Source organism: Desmodus rotundus, chromosome 3 (assembly GCF_022682495.2).
Source record: "Desmodus rotundus isolate HL8 chromosome 3, HLdesRot8A.1, whole genome shotgun sequence".
NCBI lineage: Eukaryota > Metazoa > Chordata > Mammalia > Chiroptera > Phyllostomidae > Desmodus > Desmodus rotundus.
This window is the reverse complement of record NC_071389.1, coordinates 84257051-84279781: the sequence shown is the minus strand read 5'-3', so window position 1 is coordinate 84279781 and position 22731 is coordinate 84257051. Positions and strand designations below refer to the sequence as shown.

The following is a 22731-nucleotide window of genomic DNA, read 5'->3' as shown; positions in this document are numbered from 1 at the left end:
CTCCATTTTGGAAATTTATCCTGAGCATTTATAGATTCTTTTCAGGGCTTGAAATTTACTTCTTTCCTCCTCCCTTCTCATGCTCTCATTGCAGGGGAGAGTTTCTCAGTTCTGGAGGGCCATCTGCCTTTTCTCTCCCCAACTCATGGTGCCCTCAGGCTCCCAAAGAGGTAACAAGGGAGCAGAGTGGTCCTAAAAGTCTGGAGTCATCTTCTGAATCGCCATCTTCATTAAGCTCTCGGGAATTGCTTCTCTTCTAGCTTAGCTTCTTCTGATTGGATCTGTTGTCTCCTTCACACTATCCCACTTCAAACTCACACATGCATGTACACACATACATATGCAAACATGCATGTGCCTGCAAACATACATGCCACATGCATGAACACAACACACACACTCCTGTCTTCCCTCCCAGGCACTGAGCTGGTTTTTGCAGTGGTGATGACTGGTTCCTGAGGACCACAGTACCACCCTGTGGCTCCAGAAGCTCCACCTACCCAAGCTCTAGGCCATCAGTTCTCTATGTCCAACCTGTACAGTTGCTTCTCTGCAGACTTTTTATTCTCAATTCAAAGTTGTTTATATTATGACCACTTATTAGATGCAGCTGATTTTGGCACCATTTTTCTGACCTAAAATTATTCATCCATTCAATTAAATAACATAAAACTTGGAAATTATCTTGGCTTCTTTTCTTAATCTTCCTCGGGCATCTTGCCAGAAACACCTTTAAAAATTGTCACTCATCAACTATGTCTATGATAGTTGATCATTACCCTTTGAGGTGTGCAAAGCACTGAGCCCTGTGAAGTTTCCTGCTAATGCATCTCCCTCCTCCTCTTACCCGTTTTTCTATCTATTCTCCACAAATCAGCTAGAATTTTATTTTCAAAATGTAAACAAAAACTTGTCACTACCCTGCTCCAACCTCTAACAGATTGCCACCACCCTTAAAATAAAATTGTACATAAATCTTTATCAGATTTGCTGTGATCTGGCCCCCAGCTTCCCCTTCACTCCCACCCCTTGCTCATTTCCCCCCCAGTTATACTGATCCTCTTACTCTTCTGAAAACTTCCAAACATGCTCTCGTTTTAGAGTCTTTACACATACTGTTCTTTTTGCAGTGAAATCTCTTCCCTATTGTATGATAGGGGACTGTTCTGTTCCCTCACTGTATCCTGGTCTCTGTTCAAGTCACCTGCCAAAGAGGCCTTCTCTCACCCCACTTCCTCTGTTGTTTTTAATCTTTCTATCTTGCCTTAGGGGTGATTGTATCTCTTTCTGTATTCTCATTGCTGAAAGCGAGTTCTGGCACATAGTAGTCATGAATAAATACTTGTTGGATGAATGAATGAATCAAGCAAGGAAGCAAACAAAAGCTGACCTGAGTACACTGCTAAGAATGGTGTCTCAGAGAGATAGGGACCAGATGGCACCCCCCAACATGGATGGGAGATGAGGCCCAGGGGGCCTGGCAGCATGGCTGCTACAAGCTGCAGGAACAGTGAGCACAGAGCTGACATAGGGCAGTTGGACCAGGTAGGTACCCCGTGCCTTGATGTATCCTCAGAGGACCACCACTTCCTCTGCACAGCTTAAGAGCTGTGTAGTTATATCTATCTGGGAACACACGAACAAAGAAAACTCTGTCCTGGGTTCTGAAGAAAGTCTCCATCCTTGGTGGGGAAGAGTGTAGCTTCTGACAGCAGTGGGCATATGTTTCCATTCCAAGAACACAAGCAGAAGTTTGCAGAGAGGCTCCTCTAGCCTTCCACCCTGACCTACCTTCACTGAGCCCCCTGGGCTTGCACCTCAGCAGAGGCTGTGTGGGAAGTGCCCATGTCTGACCAGGAGGCAAGGGTGTAGTATGCTGAAAATAGCACCAGTTTTCAGATTGGGATGTCCAGGCGCTTCCTGACCATAGTCCCTTCAGATATACTGGTAGGACTAGTTCACAGGTGTCAAACACAAGGCCTGTGGGCCGAGTCCAGCCCTCTACCTTGTTTTATCTGGCCCAGTACCTTGTCTCTACCTGGTAGCAGCGCCAAGCTCTCACTCACTTAACTGTTAAGGAGTAGCTACATTTATACAGTCCTAAAATTACATTTGGCCCTTTGAAGGCAACCACAAGGCTGTTGTGACCCCCAGTGAAAATGAGTTTGGTACCCCTGGACTAATGAAGACTTCTTTCCATTCAAAAGAAAGTGGCCTTAAACATAGGTTTTCACAAGCAGTACTGATCCACCTACAAGCCCTACAAGGATAGTATTATTAAACTCAGAGACATTCAGTAACTTGCTTAAAGTTACACAGCATTTATCCAATATTTTTTCCAGCATCCCCTGCACTTATGACTATTCTACTGTACACATGCAATTGGTTTCAGGTGGGGACCTATCACTGCTGCTTTTTAAGCTCCTTAATGACTCTAATGTGTGATCAGGATGGAGAACCATTAGTGAAGTGACTGAAACTGAATAGAAAAGCTTGTGGGTGTCATGTCGTTTGGAAAGAATACTTCCTGCTCCCCCCTCCGCAACAGACACATGCAAAAGCCATTTCTTATGTGTTTCTTCTCTCCTCTCTCCACAAGGGACAGTGCTGTTGAGCTGCCCTGAGATTTTCACCTACATAAATTTCCTAAGCTGTGCCCAAGGGGAGACAAGGATTTAGCCACTTTCATATTTAGCCTTGTCCCCCTGGATAAACTTAAGCTATTATAAAGGCTGTTATTAAAAAGATATTTGTCATTATTGTTGCTATAATTTGCAAGTGAAGGAGGAGCTCTTTGTGCTTACATGGCCTATCCCAGAGGAAAAGGCAAAATTCTCAGGAAGTTCATTTAAAGGTTACTTAACTATCTTTTCTTTTTTTCAAAGCAACAAACATTTCTTAGGGGTCTGCTTTGTCATCTCCTGTCCTGATTCCTGATTTCACATTTCGGTCTTTCACGTCATATGGCTCGTACCACAGAGCCCAGAGACTCTGTTGAGTAGCAGGGTCACCATTTTTCCCCCCTCAGAACTCTGAGGCCCAAGCAGGGAAACAGTTCACCGTGCACAGTGCTGCTCTTGGTCCTGCAGGTTGCTGTGGGAGAGGCCGTGAGCTGTGAAGGTCAAGGAATGTGCTAGGGGCCAGTTCAGGGTCAGAGTCAGGGAGCAGGCAATGAGCCAGCCCAGGGTTTGCACCTCTTCTCTACCAGCTCTCAACCATGTGCCCACACTTTGCCGACCGTCTGAGTCTTGGTGGCTGCATCTGTAAAGCTGGGATAATAATGCATACTTCACAGGATTGTTGTAGGGGTTAAATTAAATAATTTTAAAATGTCTCTGAAACGTCATCGCTATTTAGCAAATGTTAGCTACTTACTTTCTCCATAGTAGAATCAAATTTATGTAAAATCAAAATTCAAAACATTTTGTGAGAAAGTGGAGACTTTTAAACCTTTTTAACCTCAGCTTTAAAACATAAAACTCTATCATCAAGGTTCCCCATTAGATTTTTACTCCATTTTGAAATTTACAAGTCATGCTCACCTAGATCCGATCTAACTCAGTCCTAAAATGTTGCTATAAAATTGGCAAGACAAGTATAACTGTTTTCACTTCATAGAAGCAGAAACTGAAGGTCATAAAGGCTAAGGTAACTTTTTAGAATCCAAGTATCTTACAGCTAATCCAGTGTGCCTTTCGAATATGTTCTTCTGAACCTTTATAGGGACTGGTCCCTCTGCCTGTTGTAGACTTCCTTCTTTCTGTTTTATGCTTTAATTGTTTCTAGCTTTATTAGGATCATAACTGATCATTCTAAATTGCACACATAACCACAACCAAGGTACTACACATATCCATCACTTAAAAAAAAAATCTTTGTGTCCTTTTGTGGGTTTTGTGTTTATTTGTTTCTCTATTTGTTTTTTGGTAAGAACACTTAACATGAGATCCTTTAGTTCACTAACTTCTATACATCTTTCAGATTTAAACTTGGCTGTTAATTCCTAGCCCCCCAACCCATCCTGCCTCACCCCAGAAGTCCCCATGGTATCTTAGACATTCCCCTGCAAGGTACTCATTGTGTGTATTGCAGCGGTTCTCTGGCTTGGGTGTCCAATAGAATTACCTTGGACATTTTTTTTTTAAGTTAATAGATTTAAGGTCCCATCTAAGACCTCCTTGACCATATATCTATTTTTTTTTAAATTTCACCAGGTGATTCAGATGCACAGAATATTTCTTACTAGAGTATAAACTCTCTAAGAGGCTGAATTTATGTTGTTCATCTATGTCATTAGGACTCTACTACCTTAAAAACTATCTGGCAATACTAATAAATAATTTGTTATTTTTATTATTGATAATATTTATGGGTGTTTGCTCTATACCAGGCACTATGATAAGTAATTTACATATGTTTCTTTCAGTTAATTCTTTGAACTATCCTGAGGAAGGAGCTATTATTATCCTTTTAAAAAGAGGAGGGAACTGAGGCTTGGAGGGGCTTGGAAAATACTTAGTAAATACATCAGAGACTATTTTCAGCAAAACACCTGATATAGCAGTGCAATTTGTGTTTCCTACCTGCTTCCACACTAATAAGTGGAACACAAGGAAGTGATTGTAAAGAATGTAATAAGGGACTCTGGGGGAATCAGCCTTCAAGCACAGATATAGATATTGTCTCTCAAATGGAGAGTGATGAGGCAGAACCTTGGAAGGGGGTGAGCCAGCATGGCCCCAAGATGTTATTTCCAAGTCCCACAGATAGCATGGTTTAGTTGCTGAATCATCAGGAAGTTGCCTGAATTCTGTCTGGATAGTCTAATATTATTTTTCAATAAAAATGCTTTTGGTTGCAAGTAATAATTAAGATGACTTAAATGGTAGGAGTTTAAGTTTAACTTTTCTCATATAAGAAACCCTCAAGGTTGAAAGGTTAGTGTATGTTTTACAAACCTCAGTAAACCCTTGACTGTGGGGATTATGGAAAGCTCTGGTTTGCTCTGAAAGAAAGGGGTGTACCTCAGCACTGGAGTGTCCTGATGCTTGGCCTGTGTCACAGACAGGAAGTCGCTATAAGGCTAGTGTGTGGAGACAGAATGGTTTGCTACAGGCAAAGGTGTCAGACGAATGTGCAGTTTATCTCCCTATTGTTTAATCTATACACAGAACATATCATATGAAACACTAGGCTAAACTCAGAGGGAGGAGGAGTGAACATGGGTGGCAGATATGCAGATGACACTATCTTGCTGACAGAAAGTAGCAATGATTTGAAATGACTTCTGATGAAACTGAAAGGGGAAAGCGCCAAAGCAGGACTATACTTGAACATCAAGAAGACAAAAATCATGACTACAGAAGAAATATGCAGCTTTAACATAAACAATGAAGACATTGAAATTGTTAAAGATTTTGCTTATCTTGGTTCAGTCATCAATAACAGATGGAGACTGCAGCCCAAAAGAAGATGGAGATTTAAAGGGGAGCAATAAAAGAATTAGGAAAGATCACCAAGAACAAAGGTGTGCCGTTAGAGACCAAGGCTAAGATTATCCACACCCTTGTATTCCCAATTAATGCATGGATGCAGAAGTTTGATAGCAAAGAAAGCTAATAGGAAAAAATTATTTATTTGAAATACAGAGTTGGAGAAGAGCTCTGTGGATACACTGGACAAGCAGAAACATGAACAAGTAGGCTCTAGAGCAAATTAAGCCTGAAACATCGCCGGCAGTAAAAATGACAAAACTGAAGCTGTCCTACTTCGGGCACATCATGAGAAGATGGGGGTTCTTTTAAGAAGACAGTTACACTGGGAAAAACAAAGGAAGCAGGAAAAGAGGGAGACCAAGTATGAGATGGGCTACAGGAAAGAAGTCGTAGGCATAAGTCTATAGGAGCTGAGCAGGGCTCTGCAAGACCTTGTGAACATCCTCATTCATAGAGTCACCAGGAGTTGGAAGTGACTCATTGGTGTGGAATGTACTCAAAACATCCTAAAGTAGGTAGCCCTTCGGCTGGCTTAGCCATTTAACAGCATTGTGAAGCCCTCCATGCTTCTTAGGTTTCTACTCCACTGTCTTTGTACTGTTGACAATGTTGCTCTTCACTGTCTCAGGATGGCTAAAGCAGCTCTAAGCATCACTTCACTTCACGTGAAAACATTCAAAAGAGGAAGAGAAAGGCAAACTCTTCCAAGTCTTCTCTCCTTTTGTAAAAAAGAAAAATCTTTCCCAGAAGCCAAACAACAAACTTTCTCTTTTTCCTAAAAGAACATCACACAGCCACTGCTAGCTTAAAAGAGGCCTGGAAAAGATAGTAATATACATGGAATTTTTGGCTCTCTCTTAGGAGATAAAATTTACCAGCAGGAAAAGGGAGAGAGGGAAAGAAGTCACTGATATTTAGACAACTGATAGTCCCAGCCCTAAATATTCTTAATTTAATCTAGCCTAGATTCTCTTTCAGAACAGTTTTAAAATAGTTTAGCCCTGTGAATCCAATGTTGTTGAAGAAATGTCAGTTCTAGGGATTTTAGATGACTACACCATTGAGAGTTAGAGATTTTGGTAACAAAGATGTTTGATGATAGCTAATGCTCTTTTTTCCCATTTTTAGGTCAACAGTGATCTTGTTTACATTACAGCGAAGAAAGATGGCACTCATGTAGTGGAAGCTGTTGATACCACCCACATTGGGAAATTAATTGTGACAAAAGAAGTTGGAGGAGATGGCATGAAGGATATTACTGATACCTACAAGTTCCAAGAAGGTAATTTACTATCATTGAGTGACACTTTCTTTGCCCCAGTCCATTTAGTACTTACCCATGATCCCTACCAGCTGTGTTCCAGAGGATGCAGTGGTGTTTACAGCATATGGGAGTCAGAGCCAAAGTATAAACTCTCATGAGTGAAAGACACATCACACCCACAATTTTTCATTGTAGTTTCATTTGCATGTTTGCTTTGAGCAGAATCCTCCTTCACATGACTTGTCAAAATGATTTTATTTTAAGTCATATCTACTTTAACATAATATGGAATATATGAAAGAACAAAAATAATTTTAAATGATTCTATTAGAAAATATTGTATAACTAATGTAATTTTAGTTCAATAATATAAATTTAAATAATGATTCACATCTGTTTTAATACTTCATATACTATTCTTATATACAGTGTTCCACTGAATTATCATGGAAACCCCTTGAGGAAGATAACACAATATTAACAGGACAGTGCAATGTTATTAATTCAGGCCAATTAAGTTGAAGGCCCATTTCAATTATAAAATAGTGACAAGGTGGTTTTGTTAGCTTTTATTGTATAGAATGTCTTAAATGGAGCTGTTGAGTTCAATTCTCTCTTAATCACTACTGATTGCCTACTCTATACCTGGGATTATGTTTAGTGCTAGAGATCATCTTAGTGAGGAGGACCCAATTTCGGACCCTGGCCAACTGATAGGATCATTATGCAGAGGGAGATTTGATAAAAAGAAGAGGGGCATTCAGTCCAACCAGGTGATACAGAAAAAGCGAAGCTGGGTGAGAGAAATCACAGACCATAGTTAAAGAAAGCTGGCAAGGGGCTCCCAGGCAGTGGGAACATGGGCAAAGTGTGGAGGTATGAAGCACCTGGTTGGTGCTCAGGGTCCTGCAGGCATTACTAAAGCATCAAGCTCAGAGTGCCCAGCAGCTGAAGACAAAGCTGCCAAAGGTCAGCAGCAGAGCTTAGGTGTGTTGATGGGGATTTTGGAGTATATTTTTGAGATGAGTCACCATCAGAGTTCTTGGGAATAGTATTTATTTTAGTAAATGTATAAAAATGATAAATAATTAGCAGATATCTAAATATTCTTCAGTATTCCTGAAGTGCTAAGGAGTACAGAATTTGTTTTGAAGATTTTAGACACTCTTTGTGCTCTTATTTACAAAAGCAATTTGCACTATGAAGAGGAAGTTTGCTGAACTAAGAACTCTTGTGCATAGTATTAGAAATCCAAAAATTCTGTCACTGACCTAGTGAATTGTTGCTGTATTTCTAAAATCGTTCATCCTTCTTTTCTCTTGGTTATCATACATTGTACAGCATAAATACAAAAGATTTTTTTTTGGCTTTTTCCTAAAAAGAGGGAGAAATAATTAATTTGAAGGCATAGCAATAGAAACAATCCAAAAAACATTTTTGTGCTAAAAAAAAATACAAGCACGATAAAATAAACCAAACAAGCAATGTTCTCTTGTTATAGAGTTACAGGCAAAAAGGTTTGGAAGAAAAAAGAAAAATGCATAAAAAAGGTAAAAGAAACTAACTGCAACATTCATTCCTTCGTGCATTCATTCAACAACTTGCTATTAGCCACCCCCATATTTTCAACACTGGGTACAAATGGAGACATGAAGATCCCTGCCTTCCCATCTAACTGGAGAGACCAGCAGGAAGCAAACCATCACCAAGTTGTGGGATGGGTGTCCTGAAAAGGGGGTGGACAGATGCTACAGGCCACAGAGAAGGGAGTCACAAGCCAGTCTCAGAGATCCTGGAGGACTTTCATGATGGGCTCACTGAGATGGAAAGACAAACAAAACTTGGCTAGGTGAAGCATGGGGAAGGAGCTCTCCAGGAAGAGGCAGCAGGACAAGGAGTGTGGGCAAACTCCCCTAGGGTAGAAGAAGTCCTGACCAGACAAAAGAACAAGACATAGGCCTACAGGGAGCCATCCAAGCCATCAGCTGTCTTGTCTAAATCACACAGCAGAAAGGCATTAGCTGTCAGCCACAGATGTGACAGTGAAGTCCAAATAAGGGTCAGATGTCAAGAAAGAAAGGACCCAAAGGCTACTGCTAAAGCTCCTGACTACAAAAAAAGAAGTCAGGAGCTTGGTCAGGAGTGGACACCAGATTAAAACAAATAAAATGTGCCAGCTTTGAATGTGGAAAACATTTGTAATCCAGGTCTCCAGAGTTTGGAAAGAAGTCAAAACTCAGATAGTGGACTGAGTGGAGTGGACTGAGTGAACTGAGTGGAGGTCTGGTCTAAAACAAAATAGTCCCTAAATTTTCATAGATAGTTGTAAGAGACACCCATCCCACTTCTGGGCTAGAGTTTGAAACCAAGTAGATGGACAATTAGCTTCTTAATCATAGATGGCATATGCCTTTCTAATTCTAGCTTTGGGAATGACCAAATGGAGTACTATTTAGAGAAGTATGCTGAGACTGCTCTCAACAGAGTGGAAGAGTGAGTGACAACCGATGTCTGCCATGGGCATCCAGGAAGGGGCTGCCAGCATTTGTGTCCCTGCATTGGCCACGCTGATTCTCATTATTGAATCTCTCATATAAATTCTCTACCCACAAGTTCTCACTGGGGCCACTAAAATTTGGCAATGAGTAAAAACATAAAAAAAGAAATTATTACCAGATTTAGGAATTTACTATTTTAATTAACTAAATTGTGTAGAGATCACTTTTCACTTTGATGAACTAAAGCTTTACATTAATTTTATACCTTTTATGCTATAAAATTTTGAAAACTAGAATCCTTAAAACTTGTTCTAAACTATACTTGAACAACAATAAAATCTAAAAAAAATGAAAATACAAAAAAAAACTTGTTCTGTGGCAATGTATCTTTATGATGATATCTGGATCCCATTTCCTCATTGCTTCATCAGTGATTCCTTCTGTCACTTGTATTTTTCTCTCTCCTGTATGAGCTCTTTCCCATTAGAATTTCAGCAGGCTCAAGTGCCACCTATGTTTTAAAAAGTGTACAAATTCTTTTTCAACAATATATCCCCCATCAGATACGCCTGAGCTTTCTTTCTCCTCGCCTCCATAGGCAGGTGTCTTGGGAGAGCTGCCTACACCTGGCATCCTGTCATGTTCCTTTTCCTTTTATTTCTCACCTGTTGTGCCCTGAGATCTGCTACAGCCTATCCTTGAAGTTTCTCAGGATTGCCAAGACCACCAGGTTGCCATGTGGAATAATCATTTTGTAGACATCAGCTTGCCTACACCTGTTGATGCAATTGCTCCCTCCCAAGTCTTGAAACTCTCTATTTTCTTTGTTTCATTGATACAAATGTCTCCTGCTGCCATTCCAACCTGCTTGGTTCTTTTATCTATCTCCTTCTGATTCTATGCTCCCCTCGTTCTTACTCCCTCTGAACTTTACTTCACTCAAAGCTCCCATCCTTGGGTTTCATGCCCACTTCCTTTACATTCTTTCTATACAGACCCAAATAAACACTGATCACTCCCAGGTTGCTCACTCCAGTTTAGACTTCACTTTTCAGCTCCACGTTTACCCACAGTCCCCCAGAAACCTGAAACTGAACCTTCCCAAAAGTCACCTTTCCCACTCCCCCCACACCACCCCAGATCTATTTCTCCTCCACTCCCTACCCCAGAGAAGAGAACTAGGATCCAACCACATTTAGCAATTTGAGAATCAGTCAAGCAGCAAATCTTCCAAATGCCCCCTCTGAAATAGCTGAAATTCATCTGCTCCTCTTTTCCTCCATGGCCACCGTCTGAGAATTAACTGGTATCGCATGCTGAAAGCCTTTATTATAGTGGTCGTACCTAGAAAGGTCCAATAAAAGTAAGTCTCTGCTACTGCTGGTAGTTTTATTATTTCTACCATAATACTACTATTAGCTTCGGCTAGGATGCTTTTTCTCCTGGAAACCTGCCAAAGCTTCCCAGTTCTACCTTTCCCCCTTATCCTCTTTCCCTCATTCTAAACCCCGCATCGCTGCCAAAGTGACATATTTAAAATGTATATCTGAGCCTGGTACTGCACTACTTAAAAGCCCTCACTCTCTTCAGCCACCTCCAGGGCATTGCAATCGAAGCTTGGCGAAGCCTCTGCTCTCTGCCTTTTTGGCCCCTTCAGGGCCCCTCCTAACTGCACCCACAGGTATCATAAGCTGCAACCAGGTGAGCTGCTGACAGTTCCTCCAGCAAGCCAGGCTCCCACTTGCCTCCAGGCCTTTGTTTTCGCTGAGGAGGGAAAAACCCTCAGAGAAGACTTCCTTGCCCCCAGGTGCTGTTGAATCTCTCCCTGTTTCCAGCATCACACAGAAACATCTGCCCCAGCATCTGTGATAGAGTCAGGTATGCTGATCCCTCTTCATTGGCCCCCTGGACCCCTACGGGAACTGTTGTGCTTCTCACCTAAGCACAGTGCCTGGGCATTATAGGTACTCAACTAGCATGAAATGATCAAATAAGTGGTAACTCAGGTGGCTTAATTGAACATCAAATATCCTAAACTGGACTATTTAGTATCTATTATAAAGATGAAAGTTTTGTGTCTGGATGAAAGCAAAAGGCTTCACCAAACCTCAATCCTTCAGAGCCTCTGTGCCAGGCTAGGTCCTAGGTCCTGAGGACACAGAGTTTGCATTATAACAGGGGAAATAATGCCATGTAGTGACATGTACAGGCAAAAGGAAATAAAATCAGGTAATATGTTAGTGAGAGATGAAAGGGCTGGGGTTGGGGACATATTACACAGGGTAAGAGGGCATTCTGAGAAGGTGACATCTGAGCTAAGACCCAAACGATGAGAAGAGGCTTCATCAAACAAAAGGGCACTCCCATTGCATCCCAGTTAACAGAAAGATGTCTGTGACCTTGCTCCTAGAGGCCACAGAGGAATCTCAGAAAATGTAATCTGGCTTTAGATCATACTCTCATAGCACCAAACTCATGGCCTGAATTATGTGAAACATCAGAGCACAAAGCCCAACTTGAGAGTGGTGGGGGCTTCTGCCATGCTCTGGGAAACCCTGCACTGTTGCCTCCTGTTTGGGCCTGTGCTTTCTGTAACATCCCAGCCTGCCTCTGCCTGGCACTTCCTGCTCACAGCAGCAGGCTTGTCCCCAGAATGAAGCTAGAGGTTCCCCCATCCATGGCACGACAAGCTGTAAAGTCTCTCTTAGCCCTACAAGCCTTCCCCGGCCCCCTCCCCTCATCCCACCCAGCTCAGCCTCTCTCCCCAAAGTAGACACCTCTCTGGCCGTGTTTTTGCTGCTGCTATTTGCCCCCTGTGTTTTGCCTAAATGCATATTTGGTATTCATCCAAAGCAATAGCCACTAATGCCCTCTTTCTCACAGAGCTATTTGCCAGATGCATTCTGCTAAAATACTTCACTACTTTCCTTCTCATAGCCAGCCCCTCCTTCCCTTTATTACTGTCTCCCCCCCCTATTGATCTGTAAGCATGTGCTCTAGCCAATCTTTGTCCTAGACAAATGGCTTTGGGCACATTCTGACAGTCTTTTTTAAACATTTTATTTATTTTTAGAGAGAGGAAGAGAGAGAAAAGTAGGAGTGAAACATTGCTGTGAAAGAGAACATAGATCAGTTGCCTCTCATACACCCCCAACTGGGGACCAAACCCACAATCCAGGCATGTACCCTGACCAGGAATTGAACCAGCAACCCTTTGCTCTGTGGGACTTTGCCCAACTAGCTGAGGACCATTCTGGTTGTCTTGACAATTAGAAAAATTGTAAATACACATGCACACACAAATACACATTTTCCATTGTTTGCAAAACTAGCTGGCGTTTTCTCTGTCTTTGCAAAGTACTAGTAGCTGTCAATTTTTATGCATGTGCTACCTTAAATCCACCTAAGAACTCTATGATGTTGGCTCCCTTGTTTTACAAACCAGGAAACTGATGGTAATAATAGTGCCTGCCTTGTTGGTTGTTCTGAGGATTAAATGAGATAATATACAATATGTACTTACCACAACGTCCATCACAGAGTTAGCTGTCAACGGTAGTTACTATTATTTATTGACCTCCTCATTTCTATTGCATTTTATTATGAACTAAGTAAAGCAATAATATCTTAAAATTAACATAATTATACAAGCCAGCATTTTTATACTGAAGTGTTTTTTTTTGTTTTTACTAGCCATTCCCATGACTATTTTTTACAAGCCAAAAAATGTGCCTCTCTAGTTTCCACAATGCACTAAGATATACCCACCCAAAGGTACTAGGATGGTAAAGAGACTAGCAACTATTCCTCCACACCTCCTCAATCCCTGTCCCCAAGGCCAAGCATTTTGTCCTGTACTCTATGAGGAATGTTTACCCAGCTTGGAGCCAGGAGAAGCAAACTCTGAGGCCTAACTTTTACCTGTACTTCTCACTTCCTCACCTGTAGAAAAGCTATTTAGACCCTTCTCCCCACTATCCCCTCCCCACTCCCCTCTGGCTATTGTTAGATTGTTCTTAATTTCAATGTCTCTGGTTATATTTTGTTTGTTTTTTTCTTTTGTTGATTATGTTCCAGTTAAAGGTGAGATCATATGGTATTTGTCCCTCACTGCCTGGCTTATTTCACTTAGCATAATGTAACTGAGTAAAAATAAAAATAAAAAATTTTTAAATATTATTAAACAAACAAACAAAAAAGCTATTTATTTCTTCCTCCAGAGTTCACCCCTACTCCTCCTCTCCCTACCTTCACCTCTACCACCACCACCTTCGAAACCCTACAAAAGACATATTCCTAAAAACAGCCCCCGTGTCTCAACAGTACCACCATGCCAATAGACATCCCTCAAAAAAAAAAAAGTGTTCAGTGTCAGATGAGTTTGGGAAATCTTGATAAACAAGTCTCCCCATTGTAGGGCTCAATCTCAGAACCTTCCCTAGGCTATTGGACATCGTGAACATCCAAGAGGCACTGGAGAACCCAGTACTCCCCAAGGGAACTTGGCCTAGAGCCCTTTTTCAGGGAGAGCTTGTGAACAGTTTGCTAGATCATAGTCTACAGTGCAGTGCACTCTTTGGGAAACAGCAATCTCTGCACTCTGTTGGAAGCAAATGACAACAGAGGAAGGAGTGGAGGATAGGATGAGAGCTGCCCAGGGTCAGCTCAGCAGGAGCCAATGGGACAGGCCTAAACGGAAAGAGAGATGGGAAGACAGGTCTTGCTGGAGAGATCCAGGAATAGTAGGAAATTCATAATGGAGAACGAGGAATGGCCAGATGTGACTATTGCCAATGTCTTTGCTAAGAGATTCCCAAATTCATGGCTAGTGCTTGGGGAGGGAAGCAAATAGATACAGCAGTTTGAGGAGGGTTAGATTTTTTGCAATTCTACTGCTCAACACTGGAGAAACAACTGTTAGAGCAAGCCCCTTAGCAACTCCTGCCAGATTGGCCCTGGGAATGCTGCCTAACTCCACAGCTGGGGCAGGTCACAACTCTCTGGGAAGTTGACTTGGCAGAATTTGTAACACAGGAAAAACCTTGACACCTGCCTCAAAGGAAGGTGTGTGGCTTATAGAGGAAACGCAACAGGTACAGCACATCGGGTGTCTATTACTGCAACTTTCTCTTTGATGGGTTGCATTTCTTTTCCCCTGTCATTATCTCTCCATCTTTCCTAGGTCAAAAGGAAGAGAGGCTGGCCCTTGAAACTGCCCTGATGTATGGAGTTAAAAAGCCCCTCAACACAGAAGGCATCGTGAAGTCGAGGTCTGATGTGGACATGGACTTTGAAGTGGAAAATGCTGTGCTGGGAAAAGACTTCAGGCTCACTATTACCTTCCAGAACAATAGCCCCAGCGCTTATACCATCTCCGCCTATCTCTCAGGCAACATCATCTTCTACACTGGGGTCTCCAAGGAGGAATTCAAGAAGGAGACATTTGATGTGACTCTGGAGCCTTTGTCCTGTAAGCTAATCAGCAGGGGCTGTTCTCTCTAGGACTTGTGATCTGCTTTTCGGTCTTGCTCAGTGCTGATACCCTCTAATAACTTTCTGTTGAAGTTCAAGTTCTGTCCCAGAATTCAGGGGTGGGAACCACATGGGAGAACCAACCTCTTTTAGAGAGGCCTCACCTTTCATCTTCATGTCTCATGCATAGAAGTGAACACTGAAATTTTCAAAGCCTAGAGTCAGCCCCGTGAGTCATAAAAATTAAATATAACTTAACTTCTTGCTACTCAAAGTGTGGGTTGAGGACCTGAAGCATCAGCATCCCTAGGGAGCTGGTTAGAAATGCAGACTCTCAGGCCCCACCCAGACCTGTCAAATCAGAATCTGCATTTGAAGAAGATACCAAGGGCATTGAGTACACAGGAAAGTAGGTAAAGAACACACCCCAGAAAGCAGGTCTCCTGGTGCTGCCTCTCTCCCCAAGTCAGGTTTTATGGGGCTTCCCCAGCAGGAATGATGGGTGTTGTTTCACAATTCAGAAGGAAGGGAGATCTAAGCTCTGCATAAAGGCCATTTCTGAAAATTGATCTGTATGATATATAAAGACAGGAGAGAGGCCACCCTTGGGAGAGGAGGTGGGAGGCTCAGGATGTGCTGTCCAAGAGCCTCTGAGGGGCTTTGCTCTCTCTGCCATCTTTCGGGGGATTCTTTATCATCCTTGATCCCTTCCAGCCTCCCCTGTATACATGGCCCTCCAAAGTATCTTCACTATAACAATCGAGAATGTTTTGGGCAGGATTGGGACTGACACAATGCAGCTTGCACTGGGGATTGCAATTTCAATCAATCTCATTTCCCGGGGTCCTAGTATTTAGTGGGCACAACGGATAGGCACACAACTGGCAAAATGAGTCAAGTGGAAGAAACTGGTCTCCAGGCAGAGCATGTCGAGTCAGACAGAGCAGGTTGGAAAGGACCTGAACTCCTCAGGATACTAGAATGTTGTTGACCTGATGTGTGGCACTGAAAAAGAAAAGAGAAAAGGAAAGGTATATGAATAATAAAAGCAGAGGACCATATCATGTCTCCACAGTGTTCAAGCTTTCTGGATTTGATATCTGTTCCAAGCCACAGTAAATTCAGAAATATATTCCCAGAAAAAAAAAAGGGAAACTATTCCTAAAAATCCTAATTCTAAGAAACCTATCCAAACTTGAAGGAAGAAATGCACCCTAGCTTCAGTAATGTGGTTTTAACAACTAGGAAATCAATCATCATATTATTTTCTTTGGAAACTGGAAGACTTTTCCTATCCCTAGGGATTGGAAAAGGAATTCTTAGAGAAAAGAGCAGTTGGTAAAGGACTTAGGAGCAGAACGGTCATTGCAATTGTTTAGCGCAGGAAGCCACAGTGAATTTTAGAGCCTGAGTCTGGAATTAGCCAAGTCTGGATTTGAGGTGTGACTATGTCACCTACTATCTATGTGTCCTTAGGCAAGCTACTTTAGTAATGTGAGCTCATTCTCCTCATCTGTACATGGAAGCAATGCCACCCATATCACAGGGTTGTTGATTCATTCCTCAAACCTTTATTTTATGCTCACAAGTCCAAGTCCAGTTCTGGTTTGTGCTGGATGCATATCAATGAATAAGACAGAAGTACCTACTACCCTCATGGAGTTTATGGTCTCGTGTGGTGGGGATGGGGCTCAACAATAAATAATCAGACAAGCAAATATGTAGTGTGGTTGGGCTATAATAGGGAAATAAAAGCAGGGTAATGGAGATAGGAAGTGGTGGTGGATATGGGGTGTTTGGGGAAGAAACCATTTAAGAGAAACCTGAAAAGGGTAGGAGCAAACTATCCAGTCAGGAGAAACCGTAAGTACAAAGGCCCTGAGGCCACAGCATGTCTGATATATTCAATGAGCGACAAGGAGATCGGAGTCAGGAGCAAAAATGACGAGTGGAGAGTGGAGGGTACAGACTGTGAGAAGAGCTGTAGGCTCTTATGGACTTTGGCATTGCTTCCAGGTAACCTGCAGAACCATTAAGGGGTTCAGAGCAGAAGTATGGCATGACTTAGATTTTGAAAGATCACTCTGGCTGCTGTGTTGAGAATAGACTCTGGGAAGTAGAGCTAAAGCTTAGGACTAGTTAGGATGCTATTGCAACAGTTTATTGAGAGATGGTGGGGTAGCAAGGGAGGTAGTGAGAACTGGTCAGAAGTTCTGAAGGCAGAGCCCACCAGAGTGGTTGACTGTTGGTTGTGCGGTGTGAGAGGAGAGTGTGGAGGAAACTAAATGAGATAAATATACGTGAAATGCTTCATACATGGTAGGCTCCCAGTAAATGTTAATTTCCAACATGTTTACATTTTGGGAAACTGAGACTGAAGATGTATTCAAGGTCACACACAGTAAGTAGAGGCAAAGCAGATAACAGAAGGCAGATCCCATTCAGGCAATGACAGTAAACCAACTTGCTGTAACCTTTGGCCCTAAGGTGGGCCAGTTTCCTTACTCGTGCCCTTGTTACCTGGAGTCCAGCTGCCCCTCCCTCTACTGAACTGGGAACTATATGCCACCCTTTTTCCACTTCACGAAAGCCCCCATCTCTCAATCTCCTTCTCTTTCTCTCCCTGATCAAATAAATGAGTGAGCTTACATGAGCTAGTGGGCTAGAATGATATATATATATTAGCCCTCTCAGTCACTGATCTGGGGACAGCTGACCAAACCTAAGCCAGACTCAGGATTTACACTGGTCCCACCTACTCGGCCCACTCCAGGGCTTGTCCTGAATAACTTGAAGGGAGTTGGAAATTATTTCTTGCTTTACCCTACAGGCAGGTGGCATTAATTGCATGCAACAAACTGTATACTGCAATCTAAAATAAATTGCACATTATTGCAAAGTTCCACATGATTCTAGACCTTGATTTAGCAGGTCAGAGTACTTTCCTAGGAGGCTGTCTTGCAAAGAAAGTTTTCCAAGTAGAATGGGAGGCACACTTTCCAGACTGATGATTAAAGAAAATGTGTGGGCTAGAATCAGCTTGGAAAACCTGAATAACTTAAACCTTCCAGTACCTTCAAAGGTGCTATCATTTCCACATGGCTATATTTAGATTTCTGTGCTTTTTGGAAAAGAGACGAGGCAGCTCCAGTCTGTGTCTCCCTTGGCTTTCCCCAGACACCGTAAATGATATTGGCAGGATCCCAGCTCCACCACCCATAGAATGAAAATCTATTCTTCTTTCTCTTGCCGCGTTTAATAAACTTTATCTAGAACAATTTCTTGTGTGGTAGCAAAATACAGCACTTACATAATGTACTATTTCAGGCATGCTGTTCTCTTGGGCTGGAAGCACAGCCCAGTTTGCCTGGTGCTATGAGAGAAAGCTCTGCCTCGGAGGTAAAGGGGTCCTGATGCCAACACTATTAACATAGTGAGAGCCTCTGTAAAGATTGATGGAAAGAAGTCAGACATATCTCACAAACCTTAAGGAATCCAGTGGTCAAACACAATCCTCTAGTAATGGCCAGGGGAGGCCCCTATTTTGTTATTGCTGGAGGTATCTAGAGGCAAAATGTACATTCTTCAAGGCCGATTATTTTGCCACCCCATTTGTCCAGATCTGGAGAAATGAAAAGCAAGCCCTGTGTGTTCATCTGAGATTGTATCTAACTGAGGGACAGAGTCTTATTCATCTGGACAATTAACTGATGGGGGAGCCACAGAGGATGCAGGGTTCAGGCTCAGACCCCAAAAAGGTGGTATAATTGGGTCATTCCAAAATGCAGTATTCAAGGGCCAAGATCAAGGCCAGTTCATAGATTCAAATGGCTGGCTCTGACTGGAATAGGACTGCCCCAGAAATCAATCCAGCTAGTTTAGTATCTGCCTGGGAGGGACCAATACCTTCTAAAACTCTGCATAGCCTAGGGCAGTGTTTCTCAGCAGAGGCACCACCTACATTCCAGGCTGCAGGTGACTCTTGTGGAGGCTGTCCAGTGCATTGTAGGAGTTTAGCAGCATCCTTGGCCTCTACCGACTTGAAGCCAGTAGCAACCCTCAGTTCTGACAACCAAAAATGTCTCCATATTGCCAAACATCCCCTGGGGGTGGGGGAGGGGAATTGACCCCAGTTGACAACCACTGGTCTAGGATGAACAGCCTTTCCAGTTTGCCTGGAGTTGAGTAGGCTCTGGGGTACAGAACTTTTCCTTTTTAAAACTGGCTGTCCTAAGTCCGCCCTAACTGTGCTCAAACTCTGCTGCTTCTGCTGCTAAAACCTCCTGTCTCTGGGAGCTTTTCAAACATGCATACCCATCATCTGGGCATCTTAATCAAGAGCAGAGCCTGATCCAGTTGGTGGGGTAGGGCTAGAGAACCTTCATCTCTAACAAGTCCTTCCCCCTCCCCGCCCCCGCCCCGTGATGGCAGTCTACAGGGGTGGAGACCACACCTGGAGCAGCAGGGACCTGGGTAGGAAAGGATGTCCTTTCTGCTTTCACCACGGCTTTTTCAGGGGTGATTCCGCGGGGAACCTCTGTGGTGGTTGGAGCACCACTTCTCCATCCCCGGTGCATACTAGAGTCTGCATCAGCACTTAAAACGATGCCCAGCCCCAACTCACAAGATTCCGATTTAATTGGTCTGGGGCGGGATCCAGCAGGATGATTGAGATGTGGAGCCAAGATTGAGAACTCTTCAGTCAGAGGGCTGGAGGTGGTCACAGCACCTGCTCATTCATGAGGAGCTTTCAGTCAGGGGCTGATTCACCCTCACCTGAGAGCCAGCCAGTCAGGAGGCTTCCCTGTGCCCTGGAGCTGCCTCCACACAGCGTCCTTCCTGGTTACCGGGCCGCTGCTCTTTATGAAGGGCTGTAAGGAACAATGCTCCTCACTTGAAACTATCAATCATGGGAGTTACTTCCTTCAATAACTTTTGCAAAAAAGAGGAACCTTTGGCAAAAGGCAGACATTGGGCAGGGAAGCAGTGGTGGAGACGTTAAAGTCCCTGAACTTTGCAGAGCCTGTGCGTGGCAGTGGGGGTGCGAGCCACCATTTCCCTGCTGGGCTGCTGGCTGACAATGTCACGCTAACACGTGGCTGTGGCTCTGACCACATAGGTAGCAGCAGGTGCTGCACTGTGGCCCGGGCTCGGGCTGCAGAAGGACTGCCCTTCGCTCTCTAGAATCCTGGGCTGTGGGACAGGGGACTGACTGATAGAGAAAGCGGGTGATTCGGCTAAACAGAACCTCACTGCTATGGCCAGAGCCACAAGATGGAATCCCCGTCCTCAGCCTGATGGTGAACGGAGGGAGCCAGGACCACTGCTCATCCTCTAGTGTCATCCCAAAAGCTAAACTCGGTGACTTGAGGAAACAATCTTTTGGCACAGATGTCTTTTAAGTGGCAACAGGAGAGGGGGTGGGAAGAAGTTGAATGCCTATGGTGAAAACTGGTTTCAACAGCTTCTTTCTCTTAAATAGAAAAACAATGTCAGCTTGGTTCAGAAGAAGCTGGAAAGAAAATGTGGGGCACTACACGGGAATAAAAGGTTTAGGTAATTGACAGTCTTGCTCCAGTGTGGCCCATGGCCTGCATGAAATGTTTCTTATTGCATGAGAGGTCAGCACGTGGAACGGTGTCCTTGAACTTCACTGCTTCACATGGGCTATCTTGAGATTGTTCCTGGCTGAATCAAAGCAGCGGCAGTTAAAACCCCTTGGTCCTTGATTTTAAACATTGCATTATATTTTGCAACAGCAAAAGCACTGTTTGGAAAATTTGACACATTTTCTCTAATAAGACTGTACTGAATATTAAATTTCCAACACATTCTTTCTTTACCCAGAAGCAGGAGAGTTTATCACTGATTGACTCCTTGTTCCATCTGCCCCTCCCTCACCTTTGCTGTGTTTCTGGTGGGTGTTGTGCTAATGTGGGAAAGATGGAGGTGCTTGGAAAAAGTAAAGCAGCTCCTAGCTCAGGTCCTGACACCTGGCATGTTTGTTTCCCTCTGCCAGTCAAGAAGAAGGAGGTGCTGATCAGAGCCGGCGAGTACATGGGCCAGCTGCTGGAACAAGCAACCCTGCACTTCTTTGTCACAGCTCGCGTCAATGATACTGGGGATATTCTGGCCAAGCAGAAGTCCACTGTGCTGACAATCCCCAAGATCATCATCAAGGTTAGTTTTAGCATCTCAGACAAGAGAGAATGGCAAGGTTTTTGATTATTTATTCAGGCTTACTGTGTTTTCGTGTGTGTGTGTGTGTGTGTGTGTGTGTGTCCTCCTCCCAAAAAATAAAAATGGAGCTGGGATCCGCCTGTTCTTTGAAAGAAGTAAACCACCCTATATATAGACACGCATATGTAACACTTTTCTCTCCTCTCCAGATTTAAATATATAAATCTGGCTGCAGATATAAATATAGCCTCTAGGTATAAAAACACATGTAGAGGGAGATAAAGATGTGTAATGGATACATAAACTTAGAACTCTCACTGCTTCCAGCACAAAGTGGGTCAGGCATGGCACGAAATGGAAACTGCTTGGATCACCTTCCACCTGCGTTTTGGACAGTACCACCATTCACTGAGATATAATTGTATACGGTAGAACGCACAAAGTGAAATGTCAGCTTGATGACAATGACTCCTTACACACGTACACACCTCGCAACCACCAGCGAGATGAAGATGTGGAGGATTTTCAACACCGTGGAAAGTTCCCTCGTGCCTTTTCCAGGAAATAACCTCCACCCCAATTTACCGACATAACCACTTTTCTGACTTTTGTCACAGTGGGTTTTTTGGTTTGTTTTTTTGTTTTGTTTTGTTTTGTTTTGTTGTTTTTTGGCCCACTTGGCTAGTAGTTTTAACACTGTCTCCCTATTTACCACTGGAAATCTCTGTCCAGATGGCTCAAAGGAACTTGGCAGAGGAGGGCTGAATATGGTAGCCCATTAGCTCCTGCATCTCAGGAGCACTGGCAGCATCGTCCTGTGTCCCTGACACACCTTTCTGCCCTGTAAGCAGAAATCAGGCCTCTAGCAGGTCCTTGGGGTGTGGCATCTCCTGCCAGCCTTATCTAGGGCTTAGAGACCTTCCCAAGTCACTGGAGACATTTTTCTTGAAGTGATCAAGAGTGATTAGCACAGATCCTAGCTGCATTCCTCTAAAACAATAACCAAATCAAAGTCTTAAAACAATTTCTCACATTGTAAATACCCTTAGAGTTGGGGGTTTGGGGTAGCAAGGGGATGGAGAGGGAGTTAGGCCTTGTGTCTTATGAATGATTTTCTGTGAATCATTTGTAAAACTAATAATTGTTGAGTAGCATTCAAAATGACAGCTTTTGTTGCATCTCGTGCCATGTGGATGACACTTGAGGACTATCATACATTGTGTCACCCTAGGACAAGGCTCATCCAAGCACAGATATGTAGTGCCCACAGAGGACAAGAACCCCAGGCCCTTCGTTTCTAGAAAGGCTTAAGTCATCATCTCTGTTCAGTTGTTTCACCCCAGTCGCCCCCAACAGGCCCATCTGAGCACCATACGCACTAGAGGCCTCAGGAGACAACAGTGAGCATGTGCAGGGTCTGCAGGCAGAATAGGAAACATGTAAAATGGAGGAGTAGTATTGGCATTCCTCCAGAGGTGCCATTAATCTGTGAAAACATGAATTTAATAGCGTGAGGCGCTGGGTACTATAAGCAGGGTGGTCCTGCCTAGTACTCCCAAATGGGCAGGCTTCCCTCCTGGCCTGCTGGCCCTGGGACACATGGGCGGTGACCTGCAGGCCTCTCTGTTACCCCCTCCCACTGTCCTTCATGGACTCATCCTAGGAAGCTTTCCAGCAGAGGCAAGGCCTGCATGCTCTCCCCACCTGTGCAGCGACAGCCTGTCCTGTGAAGGGCTCAGGAGAGAGCCCCCCAAGCTGTGCAGTGCTCACACCATGGCACAGAATGGAACTGAACTGCACTGCTGACAGTAAACTGGATGTA

The 22731-nt window shown here is 43.5% G+C and overlaps 1 protein-coding gene across 1 annotated transcript in view; it reads left to right on the top strand.

Annotated features, from left to right (window-relative positions):
• The window catches only part of F13A1 (coagulation factor XIII A chain), a 196191-nt gene that overhangs the window by 140309 nt on the left and 33151 nt on the right, over positions 1 to 22731 (top strand). Inside the window, exons 11-13 of the mRNA XM_024552286.3 lie at positions 6624 to 6777; positions 14440 to 14727; positions 20749 to 20909. Of these exons, the coding sequence (XP_024408054.2) occupies positions 6624 to 6777; positions 14440 to 14727; positions 20749 to 20909 (603 nt within the window). The remainder of the gene's footprint in view (positions 1 to 6623; positions 6778 to 14439; positions 14728 to 20748; positions 20910 to 22731) is intronic.